The sequence below is a fragment of the Oryzias latipes genome, chromosome 20 (genome assembly GCF_053564925.1).
Source record: "Oryzias latipes strain Hd-rR chromosome 20, Olatipes_Hd-rR_3.1".
NCBI classification, from domain to species: Eukaryota; Metazoa; Chordata; class Actinopteri; order Beloniformes; family Adrianichthyidae; genus Oryzias; species Oryzias latipes.
The window spans coordinates 23,456,320-23,470,406 of NC_136256.1; the positions used below are offsets into that span (position 1 = coordinate 23,456,320).

At 38.1% G+C, this 14,087-nt stretch overlaps 1 protein-coding gene and 1 long non-coding RNA gene across 8 annotated transcripts in view; one reads left to right on the forward strand and one right to left on the reverse strand.

Moving 5' to 3' along the window:
• Nucleotides 1-14,087, reverse strand: part of dlgap1b (discs, large (Drosophila) homolog-associated protein 1b) — a 100,299-nt gene that overhangs the window by 23,462 nt on the left and 62,750 nt on the right. For all 7 annotated transcript variants that reach the window (XM_023949940.2, XM_023949939.2, XM_023949941.2 and 4 more), the window contains 2 exons: nt 10,689-10,866; nt 7,984-8,239 (listed from right to left, as the gene is read on the reverse strand). In XM_023949940.2, the coding sequence (XP_023805708.1) occupies nt 7,984-8,239; nt 10,689-10,866 (434 nt within the window). The remainder of the gene's footprint in view (nt 1-7,983; nt 8,240-10,688; nt 10,867-14,087) is intronic.
• On the forward strand, nt 18-14,048 carry LOC110017305 (uncharacterized). Its single transcript, XR_002292673.3, has 2 exons — nt 18-169; nt 10,533-14,048. It is a non-coding gene; the product is annotated as an uncharacterized LOC110017305 (long non-coding RNA).

Below are 14,087 nucleotides of genomic sequence, written 5' to 3' on the forward strand. Positions count from 1 at the left end.
CTGCCCTCTGGATGCTCACTTTAACAGGAACAGAAATGTGAGAAGTACTCCTGCTAACTCCAATTCCAGACGGGGCTTTCGCTTGACCTCAATATCCACAGGCTGGAGTGACACCAAACCTTCTTCTAAAGGATGGAAGCCACACCTGTCACCATCTACCATCAGAAAGGTACTCAAATCAAACTAGATTTAAAAACCAAATCAATATGTTTTTTTTCTTCTTAAATGGAATCATAAATTCAGACATAGCAACAGACACCCTTTGAAAAGAAACACTATCGCCTCACGCCTAATAGTTTATTTTATATAAATATTTGAAAGGCCTATTACTTTTGAGATATTTTTATCTAATGTTAAGCCAGTTATAAAGGCTCACTGTTTTTTTTTTGTTATACAAAATGAAATTATAGCAAGAGACATATAGTGAAAGCAGAGATTTCATTAAAAGTTAATATAGTGAGGTAACGTCCGATTTGTATTTCCAAAATATTTGACTAAAATATTTTATTTCTTATGAGTAGAAACATTTCTAAAGGCGGCACCAACTTGAAATCGTAAATATGTATGTATGAATATACTACAGTGTAGGGAAAAGAACACTCTTGTTTTGCCAGCTGGTACAAAACAATATTTAATTTTGAAAAGCCAGAGGGCTAGCTTCCGGTGTGTTGGTATTGACGCAGCTCGCCGTCAGACAAAACGCCGCACTTAAAAACAGTGCTGAACAGCGGCTTTTACTCACAAAGGCGTATCCAGAAGTCACACAAGCCCAGCACAGCGCTGTACACACCCTGGAGTAACGACATGAAAACGGGGAACTTCCTGCACCGAGCTGAGAAGACAAAGCAACTCAAATGTCTGTTTATCCCGACGATACTTGATTTTTTTTGACACCCTCGTGATGTGGACGCGCCCTGACCCCCACCTTCGCGTTCAGGGTGGGACAGTCCACTTATACCGTCATCATAAGACCCCCTCCTCTTTCGACTTTGTCACGTGTTTCAGTTGTGGAACTAGTATACTTAATATTCACTCTTTAACGGGCTCTAAAGACAAAATTATGAGAAAAATGTAGGAGAAATTTACCTAAAGTAATAAGATTCTTTCATAAATGGCTTTTTGGGAGAATTCAGTGAATTCGGTCTTTCTCTTAAGTTAAAGCATTTAATATCAACAAGTGGTAATGTTCGTCCCAAGTTCTAAACACTTGTTTATTAGAAAAACATGTTCCAAGCAGGTAAACTTACTGGGAAACAACTACTTTCAACCTTAAAATCCTCAGACATGCTACAAGTTGGCGGTTTTTAAATATTTCATTATTAATGTCGATCCCTATACAGTATGTTGTATTGTTTACAAACCGATCAGAGGTCGACGACCCAGAAAATCAACTTTTATTTTGTCGTTCAGTAACTAAACTATTCAGTGCATTTCTAACAATTTTTATTATGCGTTTTTCCACTTATATGACCTTTTCCCTTAAACCAGGTCTTCTGAATATGTTTCATCTATCTTACAGCAGTATTTGCTTTATGCAACCTGTTAGAATAAATGTCACGTGAACATCACTTTAAACAACCATCCCCAAAACCACACATTTTCTTTGAATAGCTGGCTCTAAAGCTAATGTATACATTTAATTGTGTTTATGTATGTTGGTGAAGTGAGTAAATAGCTGGTTAAATTCATAGTTTGTAATTGATGTGACCAGACTTTAGAGATTTGAATCAGACCAGTGCAGCCTCCGTGAACAGTGCTCCGGGATAAGGTGCCAGCCATAGCACTTATTGTTGTTAATCAGGTCAAGCTGGCTTGCAGCTCCTTCATCCTGTTCAGTCACACAACTACAGTAAGAAGAAAGAGCAGTGATGCAGCACTGAGTTACATTGGGCCCTTAACTGAAAAACAGTCAGAAACAGTCTGTTCTTTTATTATTTTATCACTGAATGAATTGCTGTGCCACCTCTTTGACAAAGACTTAGTTAAAGTCCCACTCCAATCATCTTTTGATCTATTGTAAAAGCGTTCCCAGTGGTCCTTTAATTAGGATTGTCATTTTTAGAAAAAAAAATAAAAATCTGTCGTTTTGTAGGACATAGTTTCTGCAGAGTGGCAGAGGTTCATTAGAAATTCACCTCTAAGTTCTGGGTGGGACTGTTGGCGAGCCTGCCTCGCATTCCCATCACACAATATTAACACCTTTTCCTGCTAGCTTACAGCTTTGCAAAAAACACAATTGCAACATAAATGGTGAGCAATATTGGATCGAAGTGCAAATTTGAGCTTAATTTTCTTTATATAATGTTCTCCGTCAATAGAAAAATGCTACAAAATGCTTCATTTAAAGTTGAGATTGAGATTATCATAGGAATTTGATATTCGTTTTTAGATTTTTAATCCAACTTTTATATTGTATTATGGCTTTACTCATATTTTGGCAATTTGATGTTTGGGAAAATGAATATGTATTTATTTGAAGCACAAACTCTACAAGACAGCAAACAATTTGTTATAATTGAGTGTTTTCTAACTAAAGTTCTGTAATGTAGGCGGATTAAAAGAAAAAGGGTCACCCAGAGCTGTTTCAGCACACTAAATGAAACGGTTTGTATTCTGCTGAGTGTTTGACGAGATCATGAGACACCTGAACCACAAGCATACTTAAATGCTTTCCTAAGGAGTGCTTTATTCAGCAGATTTGGCTCTGTTTGCAAGTGAAGAAAATTCACAGCCATTAAAATCAAATCAAACACAACCCTGTAATAAAAAGCAAATGGAGGAAAGCCATTTTTATTAACCTTTCCTTTAGAACCTTTGAAATATGGATACAAAGAAAAATAAAATGTGATCAATACCCGCTGTTTTGTGATTAATGGAAGCCTAAGCTCAGAGAGAAAGGGGAAATATGGTAAAATGTTTTGATTTTGTTCCATAATTGTAAGTTTTATCCTACTTGACGTGTCACTACTGCTGCTACTAACAGTAGCAAATACAAAGCTGCAGTAGCCGAGGCCAAGGAAGACGGAATAAAAAGGAGGCTAATTTGTTAAGTGAGGAGGCTGTATGATGGAGAAGCCACATCTTGTTAGTACCAAATCCTTGCTTTAATGGATTGCTGTGTGAGTTCACAAAGATCTGCTGCTGATTTTATTAAACCAATCCAATGGGGAAGATTTCTTTGCCAAACGATCACTAGTCATACACGCACGAGCGGTTAGGTTGGTGGGAAAGTGTGTGCATGCTCCTGTGAGCGGGCAGAGAGGCAGCCACAGCTACTTGACGTTCAAAGAGAAGAGATCAAAGGACAACCCCCTTACTTTGGTCTCCTTCCTCAGGATTAAAAAGATCATCAATAATAATGGGCTGGAGCGGCACAGCGGTGAACCGAAGAAGAGCATGACTGAAAGCTGGTATTTTTGTCATCCCTCTGTATGTGTGATATTTTTTGGCGGTTTGTGGCGGAGACAAATGGAAGCGAAGCAATAAGTGTGGGCTGCTTCTTTGGAGCTGGTGCTTGAACCAGCTTTAAGAAACTGCATGCAATATTTAACAACAACAACAACCTCTTTACTTCTCACCTTTGGCTCCCAGACGGTTTCCCGTGAAAACTGTGTGTAAGCGTGTGTGCGTGCCCTTCCTGAATCTTAGAGCAGAGCAATAAACACAAATGCGCAAGCCGTAAAGGGTTACTTGACAGGAAACGACTTCGCTAAATGTTGTTAGCGTACACAGGCTTGCGAGAGGAGAGAAACTGATAAATTTCAAATGCCTATAATGAAGACAACATTATATGAAGTGTTCTGTTCAAGTTTCAACTTACAAGCTTTTCTCCCCGTTGGGTATTGTACAACTGCACTTTGAAAGGCGAGTAATGAGGAGCTGGCAATTCACAAAGCCTGCAAACCATCCTGTTACATCACCATTACGTGTAGATGCTACACCACATCCACTTTGAGCTCGAGGAGGTGAGGATGAAATTTGCTCACCTTTTATTCCCCTGAGGTGTTTCATGAGATCGCACAAGTCTACACCCCAAATACTACAGTTATTTAAGCTGAGACGGGGAAAAAAAAAATCGCACCAAGTCACCTTCATATAGCCATACAACAAAACTTTGTGGGGAAAAAAAAAAAAACATAATTGTGTGAAATCTCTAATAAAGGATGTAAAACGCATATCTCAGAGTTGCAGTAAAAGCAAAATGAAACTTAAAATCCTTTTTCTGCATTATGGGTGATGTTACAGACACCTGCTGCCACGCCTGAGCTTGTCGGTCTGGGGAGCAGGTGGGATAGATTTCCATCAGTGCAGTACACTCCCATGCAGGTCAGGCTAAGGCATGCAGGTGGGCTGGTGTGTGCACTGGAAGCCAAGGGAAATAACAGGAATAGTCACAGAAAAACTAGAGAGAAGACTGGTAAGAGAGATTTTTTAATTTGATAAGACAGCAGATCGGTTGACTTTGGTGTATTTTGGTTGTTGGGCTTAAATTGTATTCCTGTCTTACCTGGTGTTTTTATATTATCAGGTCTTTCAAATTCGTGTTGAGCTGTATGTGAAGCTTAAATAAATGAAGAAAAGGAAGATTTGAGCTTTTTTTGTTTGTTTGTTTTAAAGAAATTTAAATTCCGACTAAGGAATCAGGAAAATTGTAAAAAAAAAAAAAAAACATTTGGTGATCATTCCAGAGAATACAACTTTTTTCTTTAATCCTTTAACACCAAAGCTTTAGCTCCAGTGTTTACATTCTTATGACTACCATAACTCCTCAACAGTTTATGCAATTAACATAATTCCAGTGGATTCTGAAGTGGAGAAAAGTAGCTTTGAGTTGATGAGCAACACTTTACAGTAGAAAAGTGATCGCATCATCAACCCAAATCATTAGATAATGTCCTTGAGAAAAGCGGCTTTGCGCTGTTATGCAACACCTAAGGTTAATAAAGTGTAAAGTGCTGCATATTGGTGGAAAACCAATACCGTGTCAGAATAAGCGGATTCACGTTGATCGCGTAAACAGTTGAAGAGTTTTGGCATGTGAAAGAGCGCGTGTTGTTTAGATGTCACCAGCAACATCTATGAGGTTACAGGGTCAAACCAAGTGATAGTGGGACTCGAATTCAAGGACAGCTAAGTTCACAGTCACACCTAGGAGCTGTCCAGTAAATAACACACTAACCTATGGGTCACTATGCAGGGTTACGAAGCAGCTGGGGTCACAGCAGCACTGCGGGGTTAACGAGGGTGGAGAAAAAGCTATTGGGTATCTGTCTAACCCAGATTTTATCCCACTGGTTCAATGACCCTCCAGTAAGAGGTCAATTTCTATTACCATAAGGCCATACTGTTCCCCTTCTTCTTTCATTCCCCTTCAAATTAATTATTTCCCCCTCTTTGTAGGGAATAAGAAAATATTGTATTTTTTTCTGAATCGAATCTAAATGCTGTCCATTTTTAGCTTCACGCAAAAATAAATACAGTTTTAAAAATATATATTTTTACTAGTAAACATCTTGAGCACAGGTTATTGTTTCCATATCTTAAGTTTGATTTTTTTTAAATGCCTGAGTGAGAATTACACTCGTGCAAACAAAAATGTTGTTGAACAAAAAGTTGATTAAATTGCAATTATATTTTATAAACAAAGAAAAAGTGAAAGTTTTCCTCTAAAAGGATATATTACTGTCAGGTTTGAGGTGTTGCCCCTACAACCTTAAGTGGAGGCTGCATCATCCACCAAATGGCAATAAAAGGAACCTTCCTATGATGCGTGACAATGCATTAAAAGGTAAACCGTACTTGGGGCAAAATGAAGTCACGTCGAGCTCCTCCAATCCCCCCGGTCCCAGATTTCCCCCCGAGATGAGAAAAAGGAACAGCAGTTAATTAATTACAAAGACTAACGACTCAGCAGTGAAGATTTAAGGAAGTTATGAATTGTTCAGCTGCTCAACTCTGACAGTAATGCGATGCACTTTACCTTGAGTACCAACCACCGCGAGCTGTTCTCTGCATCGCCCAGTGATCGATCACTCAAACCACATTTCCCAGACTTGTTTGTTTGCATCTCAGCTTCTGCAAATTCATGCAAACCTCTGGGTCAAAGATACGTTTTTGCCATGATAAACATTTAAAAAAACTATTTCTTCTTTTGGGTCACTTTGGGGGCCTCAAATATATAATTTTTATTTTAAAATACAAGAAAATAAAGAGTCAGGACTAAAAACAAAAAACTATTTTAGTCAGATCTATTTTAATTTTAACTATTTTGTTTGTTCTATGGTTTCAGGAAGCCCTATTTAATGTTATTTTCCTGTAACATTTAGCTGTATTTCAATTTCTTGAACAACTTTGTTATTTTCTTTTTTTAAATGTGTCTACAAACAAAAGTTTTGGCTGATATACCGTCAAAGGACTCCTATAATTCCATTAAATGATAACTTATTGGATGCTTTGATGGTCAACGTATTATCTTACAAAACTTTCTGAAGCACTTTAAGTCACATTTACCTTAAGACATCTTACACCATAGAAATCAACTTAGACTTTCTTATTTTATCTCTTTTTGAATTTGTTTGTTGCCAACTGCTGCATATTTAACAAACTAACTGTTTAATTGATAATAATTTATGATTTTACCCCAGCAAGTTTAACATATCATACGTCAACCAAGATTTTCATAGTTTTGGAGAGCATGTTATTAACATAAAACTATACTATAGCTAACGTTTGAGTTAAAAAAGTAAATAAATGTCATAAAGGGTAGAAAGAACAGCCCAGATGTACAAATGCTAAAGCCAGCTTGTGTTTGTCAAGTCCAGATATAAAAACTAAGCTTTAAACTTAAGTGATGTTGATTAAACTCCTGGCAGCTCGGCAGCAATTTGATTTTTTTTTGCATGACACAATGGAAGAGATGCACCAACAATACATGCCAGAGCCCCACAAACGAAACCCTGCTACCCCTGACAGGATTAGCAGCTGTGCAGTTGGAAAGCTGGTTTCATTCTTCGCAACGCTTCACCTGATAGATGGTCTTCATTAACTTTTGCTTCCTCAGGGAGCTGCGGATATCTGTGTCTTCATTTTATCAGTCTCAAACAGATCAATAACTACCACAACACAGCAATCAAGTGAATTCACCCCTGCTTTTAACTGCATTGTAAACCTGCCTGTCCATTATATAAAATGATATAAAGACTGCACTCAACTTTATATATTCTAAATATTAAACGGAAATTAAATTCATAATGAATTATTTTGCGGCAAATGTGGACAGCATTGTATAAATAGGTTAATTGAGTTTTTACATTCTTCTGAGCAGCAGCTTAATTAGCTGTGTGTAACCCTGCTAGTTTGGGAAAATGCAGACTACAAATTGACATAATTAAATCCAAGCTGAACTGAAAGGCATCTGGTGACAGTGACTCAACATGCAGTGTGTAAGGGAATGACGCTTGGATACGCAGAGGGGAAAGTAGAGGCTCCCAGAGCTGGATGCCAGCAGCTCTCAGCATCAATACTGCATGCACTGATGCTGGAAAGTAAAGCTGTCCAGACTATGAGGCACACCATGAGGGCTCAAACAAGATCCAAGAGTCACTAAGCTTTAGAGCTCAGATAAACTGTTAATATGAAAAAACAAAACAAAAACAGCCCTGGATTCATCTTATTGTATCCGAGAGAAAAGTAGGTCAGTTGGATAAATATGCAAAGAAATGTGTTTGGAAATGGTAACAAGTCCACAGTTGGCAAGCCAAGCCTTTCTCCACATTAAGTGAGGGACTATGCAATTAGAAATGATGATCATCAATAAAATGCCTTCCACTGCAGTAAGTAACTGGAGTTCATTTATCTTTCATGGTTAATTCTATGTAATGGTGCATCATTTATAAAACAGTGTACCTCCACGGCCCACTTATTAATGGAAAATATATGAATTCTGTGAGTCATAAGTGTCTGCGTGCACTTATTCTCACAAACCTGTGCTGCTCTGGATGGTTCTGACAGTGGTGTTGGTGCGTGGTGGAGAGTTGCTCCTCCTGTTGCTCCCTGCAGCGTGCCCCTCTTCCTCCTCCTGCGAGCAGCCTTTCTCGATGGCACGCACGTAGCTGTGGCTGCGCATGCGGAAGCAGCCCGGCATGGGCAGGTCCAGAGCATCCACCGCCTGGGACTCCATCTCACTGAACACCGACTCACAGACCGCCTCAATCTGGCCGTTCACCTCCACCTCACTCACCTGGGTCAGAGTGAGTCAACACACAGACATGCAGGGTGTGCATACAAGAATCCACAGGAGAGGAAAAAAGAACTGCAAACATTAACAGGTGCCATAAAATAAATATGACAACAAAGTGCAATTCAAATGATTGTGTTATTGTAGTGGATAAAGCAATATTTGTTGTGACAATGAACACAACAAACATTAATTAGAATTTTAAATACCAGAAAGTCTCTTTGTATCCTGCTTTACAAAAACTATAAAGGAATACATTAACTATTTTAATATAACAGACAAATAAGAATCTTTATGCATCTTGGATATATTTGTGTTAAAGGAATTATTGTTTTATTCTCTATTTTTTTTATAACCTTGAAGAACCCTGGAGGTCACATTTGTTTTTCTCTATTTTTTGATATAAACCTTTTTTTTTTGGCCGCTGTTAATTGCTCATACCTAAAATAAACAACAAACAAAGACATTTTTTTAGAAGCCTAAAAGAAAATTATTCTTGGGTTCTCCAGGCTAAACTAGTCATAACCTAGCCTCATGAAGCTTTAGGGCAATGGTCACCTTAAAACAACAATTTATAAAAATAAATTTACTATAGGTAACATTACCCGGTGGGTGAAAAAAGAAGGAATCTCTGTAGGCCATGACTTTGATTAAAAACAGAAAACAGGTTGCCACTCTGTGTGGCTATAAAAGGTGAGAACAGGAAGTGTCTAAACAAAAACTGCTGGGATTTGAGACGTGTTTCAAGGAAGTCCATGTACAGCAGGAGCGGCTTTAAGAAATACCTTAAGCCATTTTCACACCAAAGGCTGTGTTTAAACAGCTGACGATTAAATCTTCCCTTTTTTGCAATAACCTGGGTGGACATGCAGAAGGCCTGAAGTGACAGAAACTAACAGATTACAGAAATGTGGAATGGAGTGACATAGCGCTGCAGGCTACAGTGAAGCACATTTTCCAATAAAGACGGTTTTGTGGAATAATTAGGCAGGGTTCCGAATTTTTAATGGAATGCGGGTGATAGTCCACAAAACAAAAGGAGACTGAAAGCCCCAAGATGCCACGCAGACAACTTCAAATAAATCGGTTTTATGTCTTTAGCTGTGACTTGTTTGTTAAAAGTGACCCTTTTCCTGATTTCCTGCAGCCCTGGGTGAAGCTCCCTCATTGATAATTACAGTGTGCGCTCAGGTATTGTATTCTCTTCAGTGCCGGTCAAAGCTGATAAATACAGATGAGTGTCGCAGAGCCGTCTGATGCAGGCCTGAATACAGATTAAACAACTCTCCCTTGAACTTAGCCAGCTTTAATTAGCGTAAACGAGATTTAGGAGAACATGTCAAAGACTTCAATGAAGGGTGGATGTCAAAGATTGGATCATGCAAGGTTATGTAGTAAGAAGTTTAATTTAAAGACCCACACCGATGAAAATTTTGAATTTTTGACATGTTTTTGTGAAATTTTTCTGATGATGGAGGCCATATTTTAGAAAATAAAATTCAAAATTGTATTTCTCAGTATTTTTTTATTCAAATCATTGCAAATGAGGAGCTGACGAGATAAGGCAGTTTGAAAAAAATGTTATTTTTAGACAAAAAATTTGCTGGGTGGGCCACAAGCTCTCTGCTCTGCTCCGCTCTGCAACGAGTAAAGGAAGAGGGGTCGGGGTTGCTCCAAAGCAACAGTTTCGCCCACACTCTGAGGCAAATTTCAAATGAATTTTAATGACACAGGTTTTTAGAATGTATCCAAAAACAGCTTCATGATAAATAAAAGACCACTAGGAACTTTTGAAACAGATCAAAAGATGAGATGGGGCATTACAGAGGTCCATCATTCAGATGGTGAAGCAAAGTGTTGCCTGTGGCCTTTGGATGATCAAACATATGCCTATTTCTCGGGGTAAAATGGTATAATAAGTCCTACTGTCACTGCAAATATCACACAGTATAAAGAATTGCTTCTTATTTTGGGGGACCCATGACAGCCTCTGCTTTAAACGGAAGTTTCCTGACCAGTTCTTCAATACATCTGAAAGCTAAAAAGACACAATTTTTAATCTCTTTAAACATCTTTTGCCAAACTGACACAAAGATTTGAAACCTGTCAGTTAAGCTCAGAAAATACGAGGACCAGAAATAAAGTGTCAAGGATTTGAATGGATGGATTTTGAATGGTCCTCTTTTTAACAAGCCAATCTTCATATTGAATCTAAATCCTCTGAGCTCCAAAAAATCGGGGAACAGTCGTCTGACTGAAACCTTTTTGTGTGTGTGTGTGTGTTTGTTTTTTGCAGAATGGTGACGCAACTGTTGAGGATAGCCTTTGCAGGAAAGGGGTGGGTTGAATTGGATTTTCTCTCAACGCTCTAACTCAACGGACATTGCTCTTGAGAAACAGGGGGAGTTTGGGCCAACGACAGAGAGCCTTCAGCCCCGACAGTGCAACTAACCTGGCTGATGGTGCTCATTGCTCTCATGTAGCTCTCATTTCGGGAGCGAAATTTTGGCGAGGCCAGCAGCCCAGCCGGGTCCAAGCTGTCCAGACTCCTATTGATGGAAACCTCACTCACCGCCCGCAGGTAACTGTGACTCCGGATCTGCAGCTTGGGCGAGTGCTCTGTGGAAATCCTGCCACATAAAAAAGGACAGACAGAAAGAAAATAAAGAGGAACAAGAGTCAAAGAGGAAATAATAGAAATAGATGCCAAAAGACAAAAACAGCAAATGAGAGACTGAACCCTTGAGATACAGATCAATCCACAGCTGCTTCAGGATACGTCCTTATCTAATCAACAAGCACAGTAGCAGAGAGGAACCCTCACAGCTTGGGTCATCTGGCCTTAAAGTACTAAAGTAAACATTTCCCTAAAACACTCACAGCAAGAAAAAAACACACATCAGGACAGAGACGGGCGTGTTTAAGCCTGTAGGTCCACTTAAGTGCAGACAAACACACACACACATATCCCTTTCTCCAAAGAAGATGAATAGGTGTCTCATTACCTCTCACCTGCCTCTCATCTAATTGCCCAGCATGCTTCATGCCAGTCTGCTCCTTTGTGTAAGTGTGAGGAGCTGTGTGTGTTCAGGTTCCACAGTGACAAGATGTTCAGAAATAAAACCGGAACCATTTTATTTCCACTAGAATACGAAAAACGGGCTAAACAAAAAGTTTGAATCTGAAAAGATATTTTTTTTTATTTTACTGATCGGTACTTACAAATTTTCCATAGAAATAAACTGTACAACACTCGTTTCTTGCCTTCAGGTCACATCTGCTTTAATTATGCATCTCCTCCCTAAAATAGAGCAGTTACCAAAGCAAAGCAAAGTGGATTAGAGCATGGTGAAATATACAATAGCTGAAGGAAAAAACTTGATTGGAAAAGGAATACTAATGTCAAAAAGACTGTAAAAGCATAGCAAATCTGCTTTGAGAGAAGTATGTTACTTGGGTATGTTTCTCCAGTTTCTTAACTATAAGTTTAGCTTTTTTATTTGGAGTTTTAAATCTTTGTCTTGATAAACCTTAATTTCTGCAGAATAAAATGAATTTTGCAACATGAGTTGATAAAAAAATTGTCATTGATATAAAAGACCTTTTTTTGCATCATGTGCTTTGTTGGTTATGTTTTCAATAGGAATAAATGCAAATATGTGATTACATCTTTAGAAAGAACTGCCATTTTTTTGTTCTGGCTTTTATTTTCAGCTGTTTTTCTCCCATAGGATCAAGTGACCACAGGTACACTCCAGCTGAGCAAAATATACCACAATAGCTGTTCCAAGCGTCAGTAAGTGGTGTGAATCACAGGTATCAACCACACTGACTTTACTTGTGATTGTAGGTGATGCACAGAGGGATAGAGTAAGTGCAAGTCTTCATCAATGTGTTTTATATATATTTATGAGAGATATTTGTGCAACCTGGCGTCTTCTAAAAAAAAGTGGAATAAATATGTGCTCCTCTGATGGCCTGGGACAACAACATCTCATCTTTGTTTCTCTTTTCCTTTTCCTTTTTTTAAAAGTTACTCAAAGTCGTGAAAGGATGCATCTTTCCTTTGAGATAAAATATCTCTTGAGATAAAATATCTTTTGAGCTAGTCTGTTACGGTGGCCCTGAAGTTCAAATCTTATCAATAAATCCCTGAACGTAAAAAGATTTTAAAGATCACCACAATTAAATAATGCAGATAAATAAATAAATAAATCAATCAATAAAATAAAACAACAACATTACATTTTAGAAACCAAAACACAATTCCAAAAACTGAAACTAAATAAAAAGGAAACATCTTGGAAAACAAAATTCTCCAGAAATTAAAATGATATGTTAAAAAAGAAAACTGGAAACTAATAGATATTATGGGATGTCACTGATTGCATGATGACGCTTGTTCATCCTTTGGACCAGAAGTTATTTGGTATTTGATATTCTCTTCCGACAGAAGATCTTTCTTATAGCTTCTGGCCACAGCCACTGCAAAAGTTAGGTGATTGCTGAATTAATTTTTTTTACCAACATCCTTCTGCTTCCCCTTTTCTTTAAAACGGCAATTGACATCATCCAATCAATGATGTCCCCTAATGCCTACCTATTCTGGTTTCTTATTTGGTTTCATTTCTTAAGATTTCATTTTGATTTTTAGAAAAATACTTTCCCGTTGTGGTTTCTGGAATTTTGTTTTGATTTCTAAAATGTAATTTTTCTTTGTTAATTTAAAAAAAATTGTTGTTGTGAACTTTAATATTTTTTTGCGTTCAGTGATAATTGATGTGATTATCTAAGGCTGTATCTGTGACTCATGTGTAGCACATTTGAGCCAGATCCCAAAAGCAGAGTATGAAAACCAGTGACTTTCTCATCTATTTTATCCCCTATGTACAGCACATTTTGGTTTGTTTCACTGGGTTCTGTCAAGTACTGATGGCCTCCGCTGCACCGTCCTCCAGTGAGCGCCAAGCTGTGCTATTTGTAGTTATGTAAGAATGCCTATTTGTGTGCTTGATCTTCTGTGAATAATAACTACGAATGGGCATTTTATGGCGTTTTCTAATTTATAGACATTACATAGATCATCAGTCGCAGCCCTCAGCTGCAGTTTCGCTATACATAGAAAAGAAAAGTGTCATCCCTGAACATTGTCTTGCGGGATGATGCTATATTGTTTTGTGCAATTTTTGCAAGATGTTTTACAAAGTTGGAATGTTTCTTTAAAAATGTGTTAAAGAATGTTATGCAAGGACTCAAAAAAAAGTACTCAAACTGCAAGGAAATGGGAATCTTGAGAAGTTGTAACATTTTTTTCTTCACTTAATAATACTTACTGACTGCTATCTTCTAAAAGGAGGACCTACAGCAGGGATCCCCAACCTTTTTCAGGCCACGGATCAGTTTATTGTCCGGCGATATTTTCACGTACCGGTCTCTATGAGGCTGAAGTGGGCTTCAAATCTTCTCTTTTACCTAGTTTCCAGTTTCCCTTAACTTTTGAGGGTAAAGTTTATTTTCATCCTCTGCACAATATCTGCAGCTGGTTCAAACTTTATTTGTACTCTGGATTTCATGTAGGAATCATTAAGGTATGAAATAGATGTTCCCTTAATCCATAACTGTCAAAGTGGATGCCAAAAAATTCCAATAATTTTCCAAAACAAAACTTTCTTCAGATTCAGATTATGAATTTAAAGCAGACCAGCACCAACTGTCCCATGGCCCAGTACTGGTCCGCAGCCCGGGGTTTGGGGACCAATGACCTTCACAACGGTTTTTGTACAACCCTCCAGTAGTTGATTTCATAGAAAAACATGCATTTGCAAATCAAAAGAAAGATAACTGAATATTA